The following is a 24,171-nucleotide window of genomic DNA, read 5'->3' on the forward strand; positions in this document are numbered from 1 at the left end:
ACAAAGCCAAAACCACTGCTGATTCACAGTTTTCAAAGCCATTTTGAGCTAAACTGTTATGTCATTTGCATTATATCAAGAAACAGCAAATGAATTTAATAAATAAATATAGATGTTTATTCTGGAGCAGCCAAACCGTGGCATCAACAGTAGAAAATCTTTCTTCTACTTTAAATATAAAGAATGAATGTGTTTTTTTCAGACAATAGGCATATTATACGGTGTAAGACCCAAAGTTACCCTCATAAATGTAGAGAGACTATTGTAAACTAACAAAGTATTTAACACCTAAGAATTTTACAAGGCAAGAAATGTACCATTATTTTTCACATTTTACTATGAAAACATGTTAAATAACATTCATTTAGCACAAACAGCTAGTTAGCTCAGGTTAGCTTAGTGGATAACTTTTATTATTATTTACAAAGTACAATACATAAACTGCAGAAATTAGCAAGGTAGTATAAACTTTTTTTTAGATTTAACAGCTCAAATGTAAAGGAGTCAGAACATAATAGGAACTCCTTCAGCTTTTATTTAAATTTATGTTTTTACTGTCTTCTCTGTACATTCATGAAGTAAAGTTGTTTTCACAAAAAATTTCTCACAGTGCATCTTTGCCTCAATCTGTGCTGCTCAAAGCAAACCTGCATATTGTTGCATCACCACATCTTTTATTTGGCTTTTTATGGCATTTTATGGTATCTCAAAAATGCACTTCAAGTGTTACAGTAGCTTAGCAGTTATGACACATACGGTATCCTGTAATCGTAACAATCCTTTGATTCCAGCTGAGGATCTTTCTTGTATATTCCCTCTGGTTCTAAAACCCATTAACAATGGGGGGTATCCACAATCCTTATTTTTCATTTGTTTTAGAACAGAAAATCTGCATGGTTATCATTGCTAGGGTGATCAGAATATTTTCAAATGATAATTTCAGAAAATTGTTGTGTTGATGTTTGGCAGTTGTGATGATGTTTAAAAAGCCACTGCCTAAAAGCAATAAGGACGTCTATTAGCTGGAGATTTGAGGCATCAGCAGTGGCAGGGAGCACAGAAGGTGCCAAGAAATCATTTGAATGTTGCTGAGTTTAACAGAAGCCCATTCCATCGTGCATCGGTGCGTGGATGGGCCTCAATCACTGAGCTGTGCCGCTGACTTGCAGAGTCAGATTGCACAACCGGCATGCGTGTTGCTCCAGCTAATGTGCGCCCCTTCGGTGGGGTGACAGGTGCTGATTTTCTACCATACAGATGTGAATTTGTAATACGGATGAAACCTGTGCCCAAGGACTCACCCAGGAATTTCAGCACAAAACATACAAGTAGCCTTTTCCTCTCCAGACTAAGTCTGAAAGTAAATTTATTGTTTACTTTTGTTTTCCAGAGCAAGAGGATTCCTTTGAGTTCATCATTGTGTCGTTGACGGGTCAGACTTGGAACTTTGAAGCATCTACATATGAGGAGAGGGAGCTGTGGGTCCAAGCGATTGAGAGCCAGATCTTTGCCAGCCTGCAGTCTTGTGAGAGCATCAAGAACAAGGTACATCATGAAGGATGATCATGAAATACTAGGAGAAGTGGACGAGTCTGGCGATTATCATCCAATCACAGCATCATCATTATCATCATCATCTTCATCATCATCATTGTACAATTCTGCTGCTTCATTTACATTCCTCTTTTCCCTTTCTCCCCAACCCTTTTTGTGCCCTCCCCCAGCCCCTCCTTCCCCCACTTCAAGCTGTCACATGTGGGAGGTTGTCAGACAGGTGCACCACAGTGTGGGGGATCTCTTATTAGAACTGACAGACATCAGAGCTAGAACACGGCTTGTGTCAGCATACTGGGGAGACACAGCCTCATTTTCATATTCATATTTTCTCTGCCTCAGTCTTTTCCTAAAACTTTGAAACCTGTTCGTCTGCCCACCTCACTGGTTGTCTATAATTTGAGTCCAGCTGTAATTGTTTGCCTTTTCTTACCCTTGCGATGATTAGTACTTGCTGACGTGTTCTCTCCCTCATTCCTTACAGTCTCGGTTAGGCAGCCAAAGCGATGCAATGGCCATTCAGTCCATACGAAATGTGAGAGGGAATAGCTTCTGTGTGGACTGTGATGCACCCAGTGAGTATAATTTACACCACAACTACTGATTTGTTATTAATAGAGACCCAGATGTAGAAAGTTCATAAAAAGGAAATAACGAATAGTTTGTAAGTAAAGAAGAATTGAATTATTTTCTATCCTGTCTCCTGCAGACCCAGACTGGGCCAGTTTGAACCTTGGTGCCTTGATGTGCATCGAGTGTTCAGGCATCCACAGGAACTTGGGCACCCACCTGTCTCGTGTCCGCTCCTTGGACCTGGACGACTGGCCGGTGGAGCTCAGCATGGTGATGACTGCCATTGGTAACACGATGGCCAACAGCGTGTGGGAGGGTGCTTTGGAGGGCTACACCAAGCCGGGGAGCGACAGCACCAGGTTAGAATCCTTTTGATAATAAAGTTGCTGCTTAATGAAGCATTCATAGATTACAGAATAAGAAGCCAGCACTGTCTTCTCTCCATTAGCTGCTATTTATTAGCCACCCACGTTTCAGCACAGGTGTTTCACACGTGAAAATTGCTCTATAAGAAGAACCAGGGGTCCATGAATGTCATTTGTTTAGCTATGAATTAGAGTATTTTACATTTCAGTATGAGACTACCCTGTACACAGTAGTCACAATGCCAAAGTCAGGTCTTTGTTGACATGCACTCGTCTCCTCATTTTAGGATACAGTATCTAATATTTCCACCTTGGTATCTGTTGTCTTGTGTGTTCCTCTAGTGCCTCAACATGAAACTCATAATTTATGAAAGGAGTGTTGTGTGTGACATAGTTTTACACTTACCTGATAAATGCCATGACTAGCTCCAAATCCATCAAGTTTGTCAGTTCACATGTAAGCAATAATCAAGAAATGATCTTAGAATCTCAGCTACAATCTCAGCCTCATCCAAAACCAGCCAAAACTCTTTGCTCCTGCTCGATATCAGATGTACGTTTAATAGTAAGTAAGAATGGGGATTTTTTGAGAATGACTACAAGTTACTGTACCACAATTTTCATTTTATTTTTCCTTTTGGATACTAACAAATCACTTTCCATCTCTTTAATATGTATCTCTTAAATTGCACTTTGTCACTTACCCCATACTGCCATGCTTTAACTTACCCTGACGGATATCTGTTCCCTTTCCTCTGTGTTACCCAGATCTGGTAGGAGGATTGTTTATCTCTTGGTGACAGGTTAGACCTAGCGTCCCAGTCTGACTAATGACCTGCTGTGTGGCTGTGCAGGTAATTAAGCACACCATTATGGCCAAACCCCACCCCAACAGCCAGGCCCTCGGGCCCCAAGCTGCCCTGTCACATATCCATCACACTGGGCCAGATCATCACTCTGTCTGTCACAGCAAAGTCTGTCTGTAGGGTCTCCCTGGTGGCATCAGACTGTTTTAACATTACAGCTTTCTAACTTTCTTAAGAAACATTCCAACAAGACATAGTTTCTTTTTTGTAGTTACTTCTACTACTGTTGCTTCAGCTATTCTTACTTAAAAATAATACATATATTATAAAATACTATGATTAGAACAGACACTGATGTGTGCTGTGATGCCATTAAATATTAATGTCATCAGATGGAATCATAAGATGTATTTTCAGCAAAAATCAAATTTGTATTCAGTGGAGGTATGTGTTCTCCTAAGAATGTTTCCTTGTAGTTTTAGCTATTACATTTCTCTTTAGTGCTGAGTATTGAGTTTGTTAAACCATTTTTTTTCCCAGCAAAATCGCTGGATGTAGTTTTGTTGTAAATTGAACACTTTAGGATTTTACAACATTGGTTGCATAAAACAAGCAATATGAAGATCTCTCTTCTGGAAACATGTTGTCTAACATTTGTTCAAAGTGAACTGTTAAATTTGTTAAAAAATATGAATAGCTAAATAATTAATTATCATTATGGCAGCTGTGCAGGGAGTCTTTCATTGTTGTTTTTGACAGTGTGGAAAAAAACTCTAAATGACTAGGAAGACCTTAATGTCACATGAGAAAACCGCCCCTTAAATCTATGGTAATGAAATTTAAGAGTTGAACTTTGCGTGAAAAGACTAGATTTTTGAGGATTTTAACTTGATTCGATTGACCCAAGCAGAACTGAACTGATTAACTGTTCTTTTCTGAACCAGTGTGGACAGGAGGCACAATTACAGTGACTAATATCACTGTTTAAGAAAACATATCCTGTAGGGCACCTATGACAGTAGCAGCTTTCTCAGGAGCTAGGTACATTTAATGGTTTAGCACTACCATAACTACATAACATAAGGGTGACTTAACTGCGAAGAACAATGAGCAACTACAACACAAAAAACTAGTTGTATACTGTGGTTCTTGGCATCTGAAAAGACCTTTGATGTGCATGTACTGGCACCACTGAAAAACATTGATTGTTAAGAAATGCTAACTAAAATGCTTTTTTTTTTTTTTTTGCAAATGTCTTTCATTGTTCCTTTAGTCCAATGCTGGTCTCATGCCTTTCTTCCCGCATCCATCCTCCATTCTCCGGCCACTTCAGAACTGAATGATGGCCTACAGTTATTTATTGAATGGTATCTGTGCTAAAGTGCTCCAGTGTGGACTTGATGAAAGATTATTGATGTTGATTCCTCTCCCTACCACTGTCAGTGCCACGTCGCCTCGAGCAGGAAGGTTCTTCATTGTCTAAAAAATCCGATCTCGTCCTGCAGCAGCATCTCCATTAGTTTTTACTTTGGAACAATAAATCTCATTTGCAGCATAACTAATCCTCAGACAAAAAAACAGCTGTTGTGGATATCATCTATAGCCACTGGTTATTGAAATGCTGATGATTTTGCTGCTGATAGAATAGTGAATCCTTCTGGGGAATACGTTAATACCAAATTATTTTGGTATATCATGACTGATGAAACCAGCTTGATAAAAATGCAATTTTTTTTCTTTCTTTCTACTCAACAAATTATCACCTGACTGTCTTTCAGTTTATGCTGCTCTTACCTTGAGTGGAGCAAATATGAGAGGATTTTAATTGTGTCTTATTGGTGACATGCGGCAGTTTTGTGATGGCACCTGGGCAGCCAGTATATGGCTCCCGACTCCCACTAAGCATTAGTGACACGTAATCTAAACGATTCAGTAACTACCTGAATATCAACTCTGTGTCTGATTGAATGTCTCCTGCAAGGCTAGTTTTACCCCTTGCATTTTTGAGATTTAACTTAAAAGCATTCATCCACAAGATTGGTTTAGTTTATGATATTCTGGATAGAAGGTGCACAATATATTAATTTGTCATACGCAGATCCGCACAGCAACAATGAAATTACTGGTGTACATCAGACTGATTACAGGCACTGCAATGGGAAGCATGTTTATATCTAAGTAAATGTACATGCATGTCACTCTATCAAGTAATTTTAGACAGAGGAATGCATGGTACCATTTTTCAATGAGTCACCTTTTTATGAGATGTTTTAACAGCTGTAACTAATAGCTTTAATAACAGTTAATAAATCATTTGCTAATGTGTTTTAGATCAGTTATTAACCATTCAAACCAGACAACCAGGCTGTGAAAAATCCCTTTCATTCAGGTCAATTTTTTTTCTATTTGACAATAGTGCAGTCTTAAATATTGGTAGTGGTTTAATAAATGCTCATGGTCTTCTTACAATCTAATAAGGTCTGCAGTTTGGAATGTTAATAATTAACCAATAAAGGTTTTCAATTCTCAAGTCTGCAGTTGTGTTAATGTTTTCTTAAAAATGGGTGGATATTGATGCAGATCATATGCAGCCCCTTTCCAGAAGGCAAAATGTCAGATGTTGGAAACAGCCAAAGGGGTTTTTCACAACTTGGCAACGCAGAATTGTGCTCATTAATGACTTAGAAATGATCTAGGAATTCATGATTTATTAACCATTAATAAAAGGTACTAGTTACACTTTATTACTGTTTATATAGGTGTCTCATTAGAAAGTGCTGAGTTAGACCTGGCCAGGCCACAGTTAAATCTGTAATAATAAATTTGTGGGAGTTCAGCGTTGTGGCTGATGTCTGCAGTCTGCGCATTGGAAGGGAGTTGTTCTTTTAATTAGCACCTGGGAGTCTTTGTGTTTTGCGCGTCACCTCTAATTGCCTGGCATCTTTGTGACAAAAAACACCACAGACTATTTTGACAGATACTGTGGGGGAGGTCCATCGACTAACTTACCCTTACCCTTAGTTTCTACTGGCACGCACACACAGAGGAAAACACACACATACACAGACACCGATTCTCATTTGGGGGAGATGTCCTGGAGCGTGGACGGATGTGGACGGCTATCCCTCACTGACGCGGGCCTCTCACTGTCACCCTCTGTAGGCTCCGTGGCGCCCTCGGCCACAGGCAGGTAATAGCTCTGATGAGAGCCCTCCACTTTGTTTCAGAAATAATTTGCCACTCCTGCCGCCTGCAGGGGCTGCGTGGTAATAAAAATGAATCACACCGCTAACCTCTCCAAACCTGCCCCCCTGTCTGTTTTAACCCCTTCTGCTCTGGTAGTCTTGGCTTGTCCTCCCAATATGTTTGTTGCATTTTCAAGATCAGTGCTGTTGCCATAAGACTCATGTTTTAGGAATTTTCCACAGTGGCCTCTGTCCTCCATGTTAGTAAAGCCTCCAGACTGCTCACAGGTTAGAAGTGTTGGCATGCCAAATCTCAGAAGAGCTTTTAGAATAGCTGGCCTTGCCAGGAGCCCTGGTGGAGGAAGAGTAATTAACTAAGACAAATGAATGACTGGGTCTTCCCATGTCCTCCCTCTCTCTCTCTTTCTCTCTCTCTAAATGAAACCCACAGGTCAGTAATTAGCCCTGTGTGGGAGAAGTTGTAACACAGTCACTAATTGCCCACATGCCACCGAATTTCAGAGCCAGGTAGACATATAAGAAGGACCGATTAATTTGGGTGAAGTCTACTCACTTCTTGTCTGATCACAGGAAGGAAAAAAAGCATTGATGACCTTTATGTGAACAAGATTTTGAAATGTGTATGTCCGTGGAGCAGGCTGCATACACAAACAGGGGATGTGTTATTGTCCCCTTAGCTTTGTATGTGAGGCGAGAGTTCAGCAGGGGTTAACAGCATGAGCATTTAAGGGTGTTAGTCTTGCTGGCACAAAAACACAGCCGCTCCATCATGAGGAGTCTGACAACCTCATTAATGTCACAATATATTCAACTCATCCCTCTGCCTGCCTACAGCACCCAGATGCTCTCCTACTGGCCTCTCTATAGAGCTCAACACAACAACCTTTTGAATTCTGGTCATCTGTTAAGACCGCACTCTGGTAGCAAGAAACATGGCATCTATTCCACTTGTAAAAATATTTGTCTTAATTCTTTAACAGCCGTTATTCTTAGAGCGTGTTTACACTATCCCCACTGGACTAAAGGGCTCCTTATTTAGCACTTTCTGCCACAGCGTTTACTGTGTTGCTCCTTCATTTCTTGCCCTTAGCAACCTTTGATGCTTTGGGGCCCAGCTTTCTTTCCCTGTTGTGTTAGCTTTTTTTCATCTCTCTTGTTTCCCTCTCGGCCCCCTCTCTGTCTTTTTGCTGCTGTCCCTCTTCCTCACTCTGTGTCTCATCCCTCCCCTTGGTTTGTGGAAGTGTATCTCCTGGCTGCATGGGAATCGGTCCCATACAAGTTGCCCACCCCCACAGAGAGATCTGTTCACTGCTGGTGAAACCCCAAAGCCCCCCCCCCCAACCCAAACCTTCCAACACCACCCTTTTTTCCCTTCAGTGCGTCTATTTGATGTGTGCCGTGAATTTGGATGCTTAGGGAGAAATAGGAGGAGCTCTAGATGCTTTGATTGTTTAGGAGGACTCAGTATGTGTTTGAAAGATGGGCTGGTGGTGGGACGGACATCCTCCTCTTCCTTTGGACCAATGTACCTTTATTGCAGGCAGAGTGGTTATTCTGTGGCCACTCCGCCATTAGCTCCACCCACTCCGTCTCAGCTTCCCTTCCATGCCTATAAATTCCCGTTCGCTTTTGTCTTTCAGGCTTGACTAATTATCCTTGTTTGTCCCTCTTTATTTGAATTCAGTCATGTGTTCTTGACTCCGTGGGCTGGGTTTAGGAGAATCATTCCGCCATTTGCCACTTAATTAAGTCAGAGTCAGGATCCATTGCTCAACAGAGAGCTGAAGGGACAGAGCTCTAATAGAATTATAAAAGAGGCCTTTCTCTGCTGTTAAGACTGCCTTTATCTAGGAAGGCTCTACATAGGCAAATGAAAGGGGACACCAGGAATCCCATTTCCACTTTAGAGTCAGTAAGCATTTTGATGTTTGCCTAAGATTTCTTTCAAAGTTAAGTGATCATTAGCTGTGAGATATCTCTAAATTATGGAGGAAGTTTGTGGCAAAACACATGCTTGTGTGTTTTAAAGAGGCACAGGCATTTTTATTGGGAACTTTGAGCCCCCCTCTGTCCCCTAAGCAACAGTGAAATTTAGAACAAGTATGCACTCTAGCCAGGGTGGGGAAATTAGTGTCCATGCCTGTATATGTATGTGTATAAGAGTAACTATCAGTTCAATTTTATAACTATGCCTTCATGCTGTAAAAATTCACTCTCTTCTCGCTGTCTAGCCCCTTCCTACTCTGTCCTGGCACTTTGACATGCTAAATCTGCTGATTTTATTTTTCTTCCTCCTGTGGTGAGGAAGTGTCCTTTTCAAGAGTCTCAGTTTTCCCAATGACTGTCTAAACCCTACCTCTGTTTGGATTGTTTTTTTATTTCAAACAAAAGACAGAGGCGGGATTACCATTTCACTTCCCTTCACACTCTGTCTTTCAAGTGGCAGCAGCTGGAGAGTTTTTAAAAAAACATTGCCTGGCTGCTTTTGCCATTTTTTTAGGCACACCATCTAAACAGAGCTGTGGTTGAATTTAGAGCTCAGCATCAGGAGTGAGTGAGGCCTTTTTCCTGCAGGTCTTCAGGGCTGATTTTGTAGCGGAGACTAACAAAGTGTCCTCAGGGCTCTTTTCTGAGATGTTGACGTCTTCCTAATGGCTCTCCTCAGCCTTTTTGTTTCACATCTTGGTGCTAACTTTCTGCCTCATTTAGCTCATATCAATTCACTGGGCTCTACGGATTCAGCTTCTCATTCATGGTCCAGCTTTCTGAAACAAACTTTGGACAACAGCTCTTACCAATTGTTTTTAACCGCACTTAGGTTTTTGTTAAAGATTGGATTACCTCATCAGGTATAGAGTTTTCACGCATACTTTAGTGGATCCACAAGAGGATCTTTGACAGTGAAAAAGACACTGATTTTCAAAGAGTCCACCGGAAATCAGAGGGGAGGGCTGGACATCCCCTTCCTGTGCTGGGCAGTCCACTGGTTCTAAGGCCATTTTATTTGCTAACAGGCTTATCCACACATAATGACAGAGCAGGGATTGATTGAGGTCTTACACCATAAAAGTCCAAGTAACTGCAATTGCCTGCCATTAGGGTTGTATTGTTGTTCACATAATACTCTCATTCTTAAGAAGAGGCTTGCTTATGGTGTGCCAGTGTAAAGGACTTTTTCCTTCAGATTTTCCTCCAGGTCAGAACAAAAATGGATCCATATGCTTATAGAGGTAATGGCTTTAAGACTGTATTAAGATGTGGGTTAGGTTACTTTATGAGCTTCCAGTAGTGTGTTGTTGCAGTTAATCAGTCTGGGCTTGGGCACTGATAAAGGCTTGCCCCTGTTCCATCACATCCTTAAATCCTGTAGTTAGGGCCGGTGCCAGGCTCCGCTCTCAGACAAACTGCTCTGTGAAGTGAGCCTGGCAGCTGACATATGAGTCTGAAAATGGTTGCTGTCTGTGGTAAGTTGGCAGCCTTGACACTGAGCCGCTAAGGTCGTAATAGAAGAGAGTGACTAATGTTGAACTGGTTACAACTGGTAAAACAGCTGTTGTAATTGAAAATGAGCTTTTTGGAGATGTGCTTAAAGGGCCATTCCACCCAAATTAAAACATTTTCTTATTTACCTCTAGTGTTTAAGTCATGTAAGTAGTTTTAGTTTTACTCACTGTGATTTTAAAATATCACTCTTAGATGATTTCAGCTAGATCTGAACATTGTTTAGGGGAGAAGATCTTGCTGTTGGTTTTTTACACTTTAAAACAGATTTTCTAGTAAGTTTCTAGCAAGAACATGTAACCACAGCCTTGTATAACTTACTTATCTGTGCCACAGGCCACCATTGTTTTCCATAAACTATTAAAAACACATCAGTCACACCACTGCACTGGTTGACATTGATTCATAATGATGAAACTGGCCACTATATTTGAATTAAATGTTTTTAATTTCTTGAATCAAGCCTTTAATGTATGATGATAAATTCAGTATATTGTGCTCATGTGATCTTCTATTGCTCATCTAAAAGGTTGATTTTGTTAATGAAGTTGTACTGTTTGAGTTTGTTTTTACTGTGATTGTGACATAGAATTGAAATGAATTAGATTGTCAGTTCGTACGTGCTGCTAAGCTTTGGCCCGTTGATAGGGAGTCCCACGAGAGCCTTGTCACTCTAGCCAGCGTCGCTGCTTTAACTTATCCGTACAAACCTTCTCCTTTCTGTCACTCACCCAGAAATCCAAACAACAGCCTCTTTCTGCTCCCCTTATCACACTGACTGACAGGGTCACAGGGTTAGTGCCACACTGGGCATGCTCAGTCATTCACATATTGATATTGATTTTTTTTTTTTCTTTCTTATTTGGACAGTTTGTATGTGGGCAGAGAATGAAACGGAGGGTCAAGATGGAGAGCAATAGATAGAATTCTGCCTGGCGATAGAGGACGGAGCCTTCTCTGAGCCTATTCTCTACTACAGGCTGGAGTGAAGGAGCCCCACATCCCACCGTCCCTCTCTGGCTGCCATTCAGCCCCATCGATCTGACTCAGGGCCCAGCCACCCCAAGGGAGACTGGGGCTCTGAGACACACTGCCTCTTTTGTGGAGGGCATCCACCAGTTCAGACTGACAGCCGACAGAGCTGATAAAAAACACGTCCCCCTCCTTTCTGTATTGTCCGCGGCAGACATGCTGTTCAAGATTTGTAACCTTTAGAAAGCTGGCCAGGCTCTAACCGTCTTGCTGTCGACTGTAATCACTGGAAAGTGGAATATCGCCCAAAGCGTCACACCCTCTGGCATTCACTCGTCTCTCCACCCTATCTCACTGTATTATGTCCCACTGTGATAGTAGGGGCTAGTGACTTTCTTGTGATCTAATAATTTAGAAATGTCACTTCACACTGGTGAGCCAATTACTTTAATACTTCCCCTGTGTGTATATATTCATCCTTTTGTATGAGCTTTTGCCTTTAAATCACTGCTTCTGTATTATAAGATATGCACTGAATGCTCTTTAACTTAGGTGCTAAATAGCTTATAGCAGGTTTATCATGTTTCACCTTGCCTGACCTGTAGCGTCTCTGTCATTTCCTTCTCTCCAGGGAGGAGAAGGAGCGCTGGATCCGAGCCAAGTATGAGCAGAAGCTGTTCCTGGTGGGACTGCCCCAGTCGGATGTGCCCCTGGGGCAGCAGCTCCTTCGGGCAGTGGTGGAGGATGACCTGAGGTTGGTGGTGCTGCTGTTGGCCCACGGCACCAAGGAGGAGGTTAACGAGACCTACGGGGACGGAGACGGACGCACGGCTCTGCACCTTTCCTGTGCAATGGCCAATGTGGTCATCACACAGCTGCTCATCTGGGTGAGTGGACTACTCTGGTTTTGAGGGAAATGGTCAGCGGTGGACAGATGTTGTATTTGCTGGCATTTAATTAGGAGTTTAAGTGCAAACGGAATGATTGCCTAACAATCAGTTAACCTCTTTAACCTTGTCTGTCAGTCATGAGTTTAGTAATAATAGATCAAAGTCAAAACCTAGAAGCCAAAAAGGAAGGGTTTTTAATTATTTGTATTTAATATATTGTTAGATTGAACTGAAATATTCTGCTACTTAAATTAAGACATTCTTTTAAGGTAATTCCACTGGGAACTATTAACTCCTAATAAACATGATAAAAGTAACTAAACGCTAACTAAAATCAGTGCTGCTGAACTGTATTTTCCCTATAATTAGCTCCACATTTCCAGGAAAGTTAAAATACATAATTTGGAAATTACAGACTCATCGAACATAGAATTACCATTTAATTTCCAGTATAAATCAGTTTACTCTCGCCATTTTCTCCCACAGTATGGCGTGGATGTGAAGAGTCGGGATGCTCGTGGCCAGACGCCGCTGTCCTATGCTCGGCGAGCTGGGAGCCAGGAGTGCGCTGACATCTTACTTCAGCACGGCTGCCCCAACGATACAGGCAGCCTGACCTCAGTGCCCACGCCAAACATGAGCCGCCGTAACCCCAACCCCAACATCAACAACAACAACGCCCAGTGTGAGCTCAACCGCAGTATTAGCATCATGTAGGAGCCACAGAGCAGCTACAAACAAAAAAACCTGAACCCACCCTTGTCTCTACCCAGTACTTCCTCCTCAGTTTCACACTGTGTAACCTAGAATCAGTACCAATGGAGAGGGAGTAATGGATGTATTGTTGATATTCCATTACCATGAAAAAAAAGTGGGTTTTGGGGTTTTGGACATTGTACATTGTACTTGTTTTATATTATTGTTTTTTATTTGTTTTTGTTGTTTTTTGTGACATTCTTTCAATCTTGGTCTGAAATGATCATAATCAGCTTTAATCCTTCTGTTTTTTAAGCGTCAACCAAACAAATGACTTACTTTTGCATTCACACATACCTACCCTACAAACAGCATTTCCTTAATGCGTGAACATTTCCATTTATGTCTTCCCCTTCTGCAATGTGAGCTGATTTTATAATGAACATGAATGAGAAACTTTCTTCAAATTTCCAGGCGTACACGTAATAATACAAAACTGGAATAGTTATACAAGTGACAAAACACTGGTGTAGGAAAAAATTTTAACCTTCCATAATATGAGTGGCTGTTACAACTTTAGTAATGATGCATGTCTTCAAAACAGCTAACAAACACTTGACATACTATTCATACACAAAGGCAAAGCAATTAACATTGAAGAATCCAAATGATTAAGATACTTAATTCACAGGAAAATGGGCTCAGATCATCATAAAAGGGATGATTACAGAATTCCTATCAGTTGAATGTGAGTCTTTTTGTCCGCCACCCTTACTGTGATCCTCCAGTAAAAGTGCCCATGACTATAAAGGAATCAAGGGGCATAACATTTTATGACCATTGTAAGTGTGCCTCCTCAATCAAAATTCATTCAAATTCAAAGGTTTGATTGAAACAGTGAAAGTGTACCATTATGATGTCATTTTCTGATTACCTAGATTGTGCTGATAATTATTTGACATAGATTCAATTCAAGTTCAAACCATAAGCGTGCTGGAGTTCCATTATCTCCTGAAGCCAAAGGCTGTAAAATTGGTACACTCGCCAGCATTTCCTCTGCTGTTGCCGTGAAATCCATATATGGTACTGTGTGTGTGCATCCATACATACTGTACAATACGTGTGTGCTTACATATACATCTGTGACCGTGTGCAGCAGAAACAACTGGGCATTTCTCTTCATTAACAGTGGAGATAAGACACTGGAAAGACGTCTACAGTCAAGATTTGGGAACATAACTGTGGTTTTATGTACAGATCTCTGTAAAAAGTAGTTCTTGTTCCTTCACTCTTATTTCTATAACAACAGTTCTGACTTTTAGAGTCAATAAAAAAAAAAAACAACCCTTTCCTTATCCTTAAACCTATGTGCCCGCACCCTTTCTGAGAACCTGTCAGTCTAAAAGCAGGGAGTTAACAAAATGTATCCCGAAAGAGCGCCATCCGTATAATAATTATAATCAGTTTGACTCTCTTAGTTTCATTGCAAATGTACAGTATTACAGAGACATGATAAGCCTATTCATTTAGAGTAAATAGGAATTGGGCAAGAAATCAATTCATTTGACGTTCGCACTATATCTATAGTATAATTTTCCTTTTATTCTGCTGACATTTTAAAGTTTTAAACTATCTTGATTTTATGAGTTTACAAAGAATGGATGTATGTTTACAGAGAACATTATTAACATGGGACCTTAAATACCATTTTGTTGCTTTTACAGTGTTTGTGTTTTCGGAGTCCACATAAAATTAATATGTGGTCAGAAGTGATGAATCCAAGAGATAGCTAAAGGTTTATTATTCTGGAAAATGTGCTTATTATCTTTCTTGCCAAGAGTTATGTGAGAAGGTTGATACCACTGTGTATCAAGTATGCAGCTGGAGTCAGAAGGCAATTAGCCTAGTCCAGCAAACAGTTAGTACCAAGTTTTCCATCATCATCAAGTCTTTGTCCTAAGCCAAGCTAACAACATCTTGCCCTTGGATCTGTGCATAAATAAAAATGGTACCAATATCCTCACCTGACTCTCCAAACTAAAGCAAATAAGCATATTTAGGAGAATTCAACAAGATACCTTTGAATTTACTTAACGCTGTACTGTGTGTACAGTGGTACTGGCCTTATTTCTGCTTTTTACTTGACCGACATATTTCAGTGAGTGCATAGTAGAGTGTGAAGGGATTACTCAGAAGAGTTTGTGTACAGTGATTACCTGAACCCTTATTTACATATTGTAAATGCCGAAAAATGCTAGAAACCTGTCTGTTTTTCCCTAAACACAACATGAAGTGTACATATTAGCGTAGTGCTTTTATCTGAAGACAAGCTCCTCCTAGAGAAACAAACTGAACTGGTTTTTAGGTCCTCTTGACCCATGAACCATATTTTGATATGTTGGTTTAGTTTCTCCTCCTTTTTAAGGTACTTCTGTTTGGTCTCAACATTACCCGACCATCTTTGGTACTTGTGTATAATGATGTACATTTGACATATTTATAATGCAGTATGTAAATATCTTTTTTTTTTGTTTGTTTTGTTTTGTTGAAGTTAATTTTCCTAATGTAATTCATTTACGTTCAGAACGTGAAACAAAGCAAGAACTAAAGAGTAACTTGTTGTATGCTTGGATGCTTGGCTGACTGTTGACCTATTAATAAACTCAAATAAAACAATGTAGCCTTCCCTGAATTTGGGGAAATCAACACATTTGTTTTGTGTATATTGTTCATTCATCATGCCTCATGCTCCAGTCACTTCTGTCACCCGACCTGCTGAAGCCCATGTGAGGTGAGACTCTTTTATATCGAAACTATGATTTGTAACGTGCTACCATTTCATGTTCTCTCTGTTCACATGGTTCTTCATTAAACCTCATAGAAAGATTCCACCTCACTGGAACAGATTCACTCCTGTAAATGTGGCTGAGACAACGATACCATCCGCCTCTGGAGGTAAGTGAAGCAACCTCTCCACTTCCTGCTTGTGAGACCCCCAACAGCTGCTGAAAGAGGATTAAGATAAAGACTCAGGCTTAGTGTCAGGTAGCACAACACCGTGGAGAAAAGTGAAAGGTCTCAGTGTTCAGAGGAGTCAAGCCCTCACTAATCCACTTCTTATTTCCTCCTAATCTTGTCTCAGCATATCTTCCTCCCCTTCCTCTCTCTGTTGGCCGACATTGTTTGCACAATATCACCTGGTTTCTCTTTAGTTTTTCCTCTTCCTCTCTTAATGGGGCGCAAACACAGTCACAATAGGCAAAGTCACACATAAGGGCCCTGAAAACTTTTCTTAACCGCCTTCTAATTTCAGAGAAACGGGGTTGTACATGTGTTGACAGTTTTGGTTGTTTTGCATGTGAGATTTTGTATTTCTCTGTGCTCACTTTTAAAGTGGACTGGACTCAAACAGAATAAGGTAATGTCACACATCCCTGCACCAATCAGGATTTTGAAACATTTGATAGTCATTTAGTTAACATCAATCAAATCACATCCATTAGTTTTTCAAAGTTCCACTTTGACTAAATATTTTTAATAAAATAATATTTAAGCAACTTTAGGAATACCACAGATATATATAAGTGCAATCTATATATGCAGAGGTCACTTTCATTTGCAACCACTGCTATAATGTACATACTGCACTGCACTATTTTATTTTAATTTTATCTACTTTATTTCTATTTGACTTTGACTACTGTGGATGTTTATATTGTGTGTATGAAAATAAAACCTCTTGATCTCTTGATCTTGATTCACTGACTTAGGGGCATTAAACCTCTATTAACTGATATTTGGCCACTTCTGGGCAGTGGAAACAAACTGTAAAGACTATTGATATGTTTAAAGTCAATGTGGCAAACTACCCAGCAGACGCAGAGCAACGTTAGCCTTCTTTTGGACTCATGTCCACCCACCAAGTCCAGTATTCTCTGTTTTAGGTTTGTTTTTGGTCTCCACCAACTACTGAAGAAAAGATGTGTTTCTTTAACTGCTAAATACTTCATTATGCTCATCCGCCTGTTGCCCGTTTTGTTCATTTGCCATTTGCCAGTGGCCAGGTACCTCGTTAGTTTTGAGAGCTTTCTTTTGAAAAAAAAAAACTGAGAGCTGAGATTGAACCAAAACAATAAAGCTGCAAGCTATATAACCGAAACAATGACATAACAGGGAACTACCGAATTGGTTAATAATTGTCTCTGACTTAGAAGCAACCCATTTTACAAACACCTGTTAATGTTATCCAGTGTTAATACAGAAATATTAATTACAGAAGCGTTATGAATTGAAGCAAAGTCTTCGGAGGGTTTAAATTTCAATAATGTTTGTCTTTCCTCACACTGTTAGCTGTTATTTCATATCTCTTGAGAAAAATCATAAAAAACTCTCCTGTAATTTATTACCATGCCACATGCCATGGCACACCCCGGCCACTTGTGTTTGTTGTGGTGAGACTACAGTGCTTGCATGCACTGCTGTGTGTTTTGATATTTCATCAGGCCCTGCTAAACAGTGAGGAGGGCTCTCTGCCGCCCACCTCTCCTCAGACAAATTGCCTCCAAGATTGCAGAGGTGGGTCTGAGGCTGATGGATGGGTACACAAAGACCTGACGAGACCATATTTGCAAACATTAAATCCATATTTCCATATCATGTAGGAGCTGCTTGGCCACAGGCCACTTTAACAGTGTGTTTAGCGAGCAGTCAGTGATGTGCCTGGTCCAAACACAAATGTTGCTTTAAGGTGGCATTGAGCAGTGGTTTGTCTTACATGTCTATTCCAGTCATGATTTCAATAGATTACTGTTGCTTCCTGTTTTTTCTACTCTCTTCGCCCTCTTAACCTCTTTAACCAGTAATTATCACCATTCTGCTCCCTACATCAGACCATCTCACGTGTCATCACCCTCCCCACACCCCAAGCATCCATTTATCAATTTCAGTTCCATCATGTCCAACCAGTACATTCATGTTGCACCTTGCCCTTTCCGACTGCCCTGAACTCATGTTTCCATACTAATTTGCATATCCTTGAACCTCTCACTAATCAGCAGATTTCAGAACATCTCTGCCTCTCTTTCTCTCTCCTCATGCCAACCTGGCTGCTTCAAAGCTGCCATGCTATTTTTCTCTTCCTCCTCTCTCTCCTTTGTTTTACATAAACACTCTGTTCCCATCACTCTCTCCCATTCTCCTTTTCTCCTCTTCCCTCTCTCTTCCTCTCCCCTTCCCCGTTGGCTTTTGCCTGCATTTCTCTGTTAATTTGCCTGAGAATGCATTAGCTGTAATGAAGGCTGAGGGCCGAGGGAATCCTCCAGGGTTCCATTAATCATCCCCCCTCAGACAGGCAACCTTGATTACAAGTGGCAAGAAATTCATTAGAGCCGGGCCTCTGACAACTCTTATCTCCGCCACTAGATCTGACTCATTAGGCAGCCAAATTAAAGCTATGATGGCCCTGATGAAACTCATCGCTTGTTTATCTTGTGCGATTTGATGCATCTGCCCATACATCACTGTAGCCATGACCGTCCGGACCCTCCCAAGAAGTCAGGCCTCCAGTCGGCACTGAGCAGCCTGCACACTCGCACAACCAGCCAGTAATGAGGTCCCTCGCTTTTCCTCTCTCTCCAGGTAGGAATGTGAAAATGGTTTAACATCTTTGCTGGAGAGAACTTCTGATATTTCAATTTGTAATTCAAATAACAGAACAGCAGAATGATACAGATAGTGTCTTGAGACTGAAGCGTTCACTTAACGTGTGGCTTTAATGGAAGAGAGATTATTAAGATTTATAAGGAATTAACAAATTGACAAGAAAAGTCATACAAAAAATATGTTAAGTCTGTTATAGCCTAATAAAGATATGTGCTTGTTAATTATTTAGCGTTCTGAATAGGCAATTTCTCTAATGACATCTTTTGAGTCTATAATTTCACAAATAAATTTAGAGATGCTCACCTGGTGATAGAACTGAAATAGTCTCACTCACAGCATCTTGATAATAACAACCAATGTGAAGTTTGTGGCAGAGCTGTGTCATGGCTCCTCATCACCAGCTCCACCAGGCAGCTCATGGAGACTGAAATAGCCGCTGCACTCTGGCACAATGTCGTGGAATTGACCATCTATATTAGTCAGCTCTTGGATCATAATAAAACTTCCACTGCTCCTTCACACGATCATCACTCCTTGAATCCCCATCCAAGTGTCACAGTCTTGATGTATGAGGTGGACAGTGAAATAAACTTTACTACTCATGGGTGCCCAGGTCATGAAGTGTCTGTTTATACTCTCAGGTCAAATGAAGACAAAATCATTTTCAGGGTGTGCATCCACAAGAAGCTTGAGGGGACTGAAAAGTAATAGTATAATGAGTATCCTAATTTCTTTAAAGTTGTCATCCACATTTTATGACTAAATACTGATTCAGGAGAGAGTTGGTTAATTTAATAAAATATTAATACTAATAAAATATTTGAAGAATCTCAGCCTATCATCATGCTTCAGCAGGTGCTGCTGCAGTAGGTTAAACATGGCTTGAGGCCTAAGTCTATTTTGGAAATAGTGAGACCAATCACTTCCTCACATCTGAGGTGAAGTGAAATTATTCTAACATGAGACTTTTCTGGAAACAGTTCAGAGAAGCTGTGTAAACCCAGAATTATGCATATGAAGGTTTGCATAAAAACATCAAGACCACCTTTCCCTTTCCTGTAATCAGATAGCTATGTGGCCAGACATTATTTTAGTTACTGATTATTTAAATATTGCTGCTCTGTAATTTTACATTGCCATGTAAATTTCCATATTTGGTTTAAGGCCATTGCATTTGGGTCACTGTCCTTTGAGAACAGCTACTTTAGCTTTAGGAAATAATTGTATTTATTTTTCATATCTGTCTCTAAACTGTCATTTTATAAGCATGTTTTTTTTTCTCTTCTACAACTGTAAAACCATTATTTTTATGTAGATTAATGAAATATTCTCCCAAGAGAGTATTCAAATCTCAATATAGAGTGATTCTAATACAATTTCAGTAGAATTCTCTACAGGTGTCAATATTTACGAGTAAATGTCAAATCAAATCTCTTTAGAAAAATGACATGCTCTTCAACTGAACTCTTACATGTATACTGTGACACGCTACAGAAACAATTTATCTCTACCAACGTGTTTTAAAATATCCCTTTAAGCCTCTCTACGGGTCTAATTGAATTAGTCTTTTTATTTTTTTTTTGTTGGCCTAAATAGAATTTAAGCCAAATTTAGGATTAGATTAGAGATGGCTGCTGTCGCGTTGCTTCTCTGTTCTAGTGAATGATAGAGAAGTTCATTACAGTGTGCTGCATGTGCTCAGATTAATGAAGATCCATCAGTCTACTTGAGACAACATGGCCTCCTAAAGAGAAATCAATCACTGCTTCTATTAAAATAAATCCAGCTACCTTTCAGGTTCTTAGGTTTCTGGTGTGTGTGTGTGTGTGTGTGTGTGTGTGTGTGTGTCTGAGGATGGGGTGGGGGGCATTTGTAACATCATGATAATAAAATCTAACGTGTGCGCTTATGTTGCAGCAATAACATTCACGGTGAACTTTTAAGTTGTTGAAGCTCTTTAAATATTTTCAAGTATTACAGATTTTCAGTGATAATTTCTCTTTGTTTGAAATGTTATTTTATAAATCTCAAAGTAATGTTTTCAGACTGTGTTGAATTTTAAAAAAATGCGACTGTGGATTTTGTAATGTTGTAGGTTACTTTTAGTAATTCAAAATTAATCGCTGTTTCAACAGAGCAAGTCAGTTTTTTTTTTCATTTTAGCAGGATAAAATAATTCCTAAATATTTTTCCTAAATAGTAAAATCCTTGTTATTCTACCCTCTCAGCAATAATGATTCAATCTGGATTCCATCTTTCGTATAAAGCGATTTATTATGTCAATATTCTTTACAGTTGTCCCTTGTTTGGTCAATATTTCCTTCACATCTTGTCATTTTTTTTCACAAATAGCTGTCAAGGGTGGTTCCTACAGTTGCCAAACAAAATGTAAAACGTCTTAAGTTACATGCAAATGTGGTCAACAAATTGTACGAAACAAAACAAAACAAAACAAAACAAAAACAGGAAAGATTCACCAAATGAGGACATGCACATAACCAACAGAACATTTTGGCCCAACATATAAATACTTAAAAAAATCTTCACAATCTCATCTCATAGTGCCCATTTGTGCCAGTTTTTACCCATTTATATTTACATATTCACAGAAGAATAAATTAAAAATGACAGCAGTCCCTCTTCTCTGCTCAGTCTCACCTCTCAGACAAAATAACTGAATCCTCCTGTTTGTGCTTCATGCGTTCAACAAATCACTGGAACATAGAGTCACTGTAAGTGTTTCTATTATTCATATGTTTGATTTTCATCTGAGTTCATGGCCTGGTGCCTTGCTCTATTTGTTGATGCTGACTCCTCACAGCAAACCTGTTGACGTGCACAGGAATGGGGACCACAATTTTGGGATTTCTCACCGGTTCTCCTGACCGGTTGTTGACGTTGCCGGCTTTGATCCGTTTCCACTTGGCCCTGCGGTTCTGAAACCAAATCTTCACCTGCACCTCGCTCAGTTTAAGTGCATGTGCAATCTGGGAGCGTTCAGTCAGCGAAAGGTACTTTTTACAGTGAAACTCCTTTTCGAGTTCGAGCAGCTGCTCGCTGGTAAAAGCTGTTCGTCTCCTCCGGCTCTTTCCCGCTGAGCTGCCGGTCGGTAGCGCCTCCTGTGATCCGGTTTTTAGTTTGCTCTTCTGGGACAGGGAGCCACAGTTGTTTCCGTCCGAGAAACTTTCGTTCTCGCTGTCTGCGGAGCTGTCCTCTCGGTCGCTGCAAACCGTGTCTGCTGATTTGAGGTCCAGCTTCTCGTCGTCTGAACTGTACAGTTTGGTCTCCCCTAAAATGTGGAGAAAGAAAAAGATAAAATTACACTGAGACGCGTATTAATGAGTCAACAAGCCAAAAACAACCGTGTTTAAACCGACGTGTGTCTTTCCGTTTTGAGTGTAGAGATAAAAGTCAATCAAAACTCTCTAGAAAACCCTAGTTTCACTTTTAGCCACTCACTCTGGAGCGTTACAGTCGTACTAAGTTTTCAATGTTTAGAAATTTTGTTTACAATGCCACTAAGTTTATCTCTCAGCAAAACAGTTTTACTGAAGTTTCTCTTAAAATGCGATTAAACCTGTTTTTCAATTCGTTGTGATGATAAAAATATAAACAGTAGTCAGGAATGACTGTGATGAATGTGTCATTAATGTTTTTCGGTTTCCTTTACATTCTTCTCACTGATTTGACTGGACCACAAGGAAACAAGTTTTTTTTTCGACATGGGCCAACGAGCCCACGAAGCATTTTACGCACAGTGATCGGTTTTTACGCAATCGCCTTGAAGTCTGGATTTGATGAAATACCATAAATAAGTAATGAGGCCGAACTTACCTGATATTGTTTGAAAAGTTTCCGAGAAGTTGAGCAGCTCTGTGCCCTTGTCCCGGCTGTGCAGCTCCTCAGAGTGCGGACTTTCCTGTCTTCTCGCTCCTGGATCGGCGGCGCTTAAACGTGGACCTGGCAGTTCTTGTGGTGGGTAGAAACTGTCCGGTGGATCCGAGAAACTTGGCATCGTTGTAGTGAGTGCAACCATGGATGGCACCCCCTGTCCCAAACTGGCACAGAACGTGTTGGTGAGCCTTCCCGCAAACGAAGCCAAAGGCGCAAGTGGAGGTATACCAGACGATAAAGGCGAGTGGGATAAAGCTTGTGGAATAACCAAAGGTCTGTATGGCATGAACATAGGATAGCCTGTGTAGAGCAGGTGTCCCGGTCTGGGCTGAGGGGTCCCTATCAGGGAATCGATTGAAAACGCCGTCCCTTGGCCGCCTGGTCTCTGCATTTTGCAGGCAAATACTTTTATTCGGTGGAAACTTGAAAGCAGGTGTCCTTTCCTCCGCAACGTGCAAAACTTTCAGTTTACAGAGTGCACTGAAAGTAGATCCTCTGCCGTGTTGTCATCCCTGGGAGTGGACGGCTTCTCTGGCTCCCTGCACTCTATATGCGTCAGTCCGTCGGGCGCTTTGTTGTGTGCTCCACCGCTACCTTTTCCCTCTTATTTGTCACACACTGAGACATAAACACACGCTCTCTCTATCTATCTACCTCTCCCTTCTCTGCAACTCCTCCCTCCGCCCCTCTCCGATGCACCCTGTGTGTGTGCGCGCAGAGAGAGAGGGCGAGAGCGCATTGGTTATCATCTGCAATACAAGAGGAATGAAAAGGGGGTGTTTCCCTGGGGGCTCATCCATCTTCCTCAAATTACGCTTCATTTCCTTATTCAGCCTCTGACTTTTTGGCCGTCTTGAGAGGCGGTAGTTTCCCAGTGGAGACCAAATAGACGGGTCGCACCCCCAGCCCTCCTCCCCTTTTGCCAGGTTCACCATTGACTGCAAAACGGTGTGAGAGACTGTTCCAGCCCTTCCCCTTCTATAATCGTTGACCACACCAACCCAATCAGCTATTATTAATTTTGATTGATGATAAGTAATTACTCTGGATTCAAGGGACAGCGTAAAACAACGCTGGCTTTTGTTGAAATATTGGGGCCGATGGGCATCGGAGTCAGAAGGGAGGAGAGGCAGATGTTTCTCCGCTCTCTGTCCTATTCTCCGCGGCTAAAAACAATGCGTTTGGCATCAGAAAAAGAAGTGCTGCAACAATTGTTCCCTGGAGAGAAATACTCTGTGCGAAATTAGATTCAGATAAAAGGCGTTTATGCGAGGCCAACGGCACTGTGGACACGGACACACAGTGGCCAAAGTCAAATTTAAGTGAATTTCCACTTTGTTAGAACTCGGGGGTATTCATTTAAAACGCTATGAATTCTCAACTTTGATGTCTCCGGCTGAATATCTGACAATATTTTTTTAAAATTAGGCTAAATGACGCACGGATTTTGTTTTTTTGCGCTTTGGAAGCACCAATTCATCCCTGATCAAAAAATGCATTTAGATGAAAAAAAAAACAAAAAAAAAACACTTTTCTCTTTTCTTTAAGCACTGGTTTAATCGCAGATCATTTCACCTTTTAAATGGCAATGGGAACTGATGATGATTAGCCCTATTGAGTCCTTGGTGCCCGGGCTCTCCCACTAGTCGTCTGATTGCATGAGGACATAAACATATCACCACCGACTCTGATTAGCAGTGAAGGGCCAGGCAAGGCTAATTCTTATAATTGCAAGTGACTTCAGCAGCACCTCAGATCTAATGAAGCCATTTGCCGAACTCCTCTCCCTTTCTTTCTGAGAGGAATTCTGACGTTACACTGCTCTTCTTTACACTTGTTTATTTATTTTTTCCAGACACGTTTTAATGACCTAAACGAATTTACAGTGAAGCGGGTTCATCATTTGGAGGAACGTGTCTGTTTTAATAGGTTTATGGTGCACACGACGACTGGAAAAGATCTGATAAAATCTGTCACTAACAATATGCATTAGAATAATAATAGAATACAATAAATTGTTATTAATAAAATCAGGCCTGACGATTATCTTCAT

General features: G+C 40.7%; 2 protein-coding genes across 5 annotated transcripts in view; one reads left to right on the forward strand and one right to left on the reverse strand.

Annotated features, from left to right (window-relative positions):
* Positions 1–15,246, forward strand: part of agap3 (ArfGAP with GTPase domain, ankyrin repeat and PH domain 3) — a 103,799-nt gene extending 88,553 nt beyond the window's left edge. The window contains exons 14-18 of one of the 4 annotated variants that reach the window (XM_026313483.1): positions 1,391–1,545; positions 2,039–2,129; positions 2,264–2,486; positions 11,609–11,864; positions 12,354–15,245. In XM_026313483.1, the coding sequence (XP_026169268.1) occupies positions 1,391–1,545; positions 2,039–2,129; positions 2,264–2,486; positions 11,609–11,864; positions 12,354–12,584 (956 nt within the window). In that variant the 3' untranslated portion in view covers positions 12,585–15,245. Of the gene's footprint in view, positions 1–1,390; positions 1,546–2,038; positions 2,130–2,263; positions 2,487–2,834; positions 2,941–4,571; positions 4,726–11,608; positions 11,865–12,353 lie in introns of those variants that run through there. The other 3 variants (XM_026313480.1, XM_026313481.1, XM_026313482.1) reach the window with 3 other exon arrangements.
* Positions 15,247–20,998: 5,752 nt separating this feature from the next.
* gbx1 (gastrulation brain homeobox 1) lies at positions 20,999–22,509 on the reverse strand. The gene is made up of 2 exons (XM_026314239.1): positions 22,059–22,509; positions 20,999–21,513 (listed from the first exon to the last, which is right to left on the reverse strand). Exons 1-2 carry the CDS (start codon positions 22,507–22,509, stop codon positions 20,999–21,001), a joined length of 966 nt encoding a protein of 321 aa, XP_026170024.1.
* Positions 22,510–24,171: the final 1,662 nt, after the last annotated feature.

Source organism: Mastacembelus armatus, chromosome 17, assembly GCF_900324485.2.
Source record: "Mastacembelus armatus chromosome 17, fMasArm1.2, whole genome shotgun sequence".
NCBI lineage: Eukaryota > Metazoa > Chordata > Actinopteri > Synbranchiformes > Mastacembelidae > Mastacembelus > Mastacembelus armatus.

Excerpts from the sequence above, each read along its gene's own strand:
- gbx1 (XM_026314239.1), bottom strand. The coding sequence starts at position 22,509 with ATGCAGAGACCAGGCGGCCAAGGGACGGCGTTTTCAATCGATTCCCTG. Across the intron at positions 21,514-22,058 it reads AACTTTTCAAACAATATCAG|GGGAGACCAAACTGTACAGT; the intron begins GTAAGTTCGGCC and ends TCCACATTTTAG.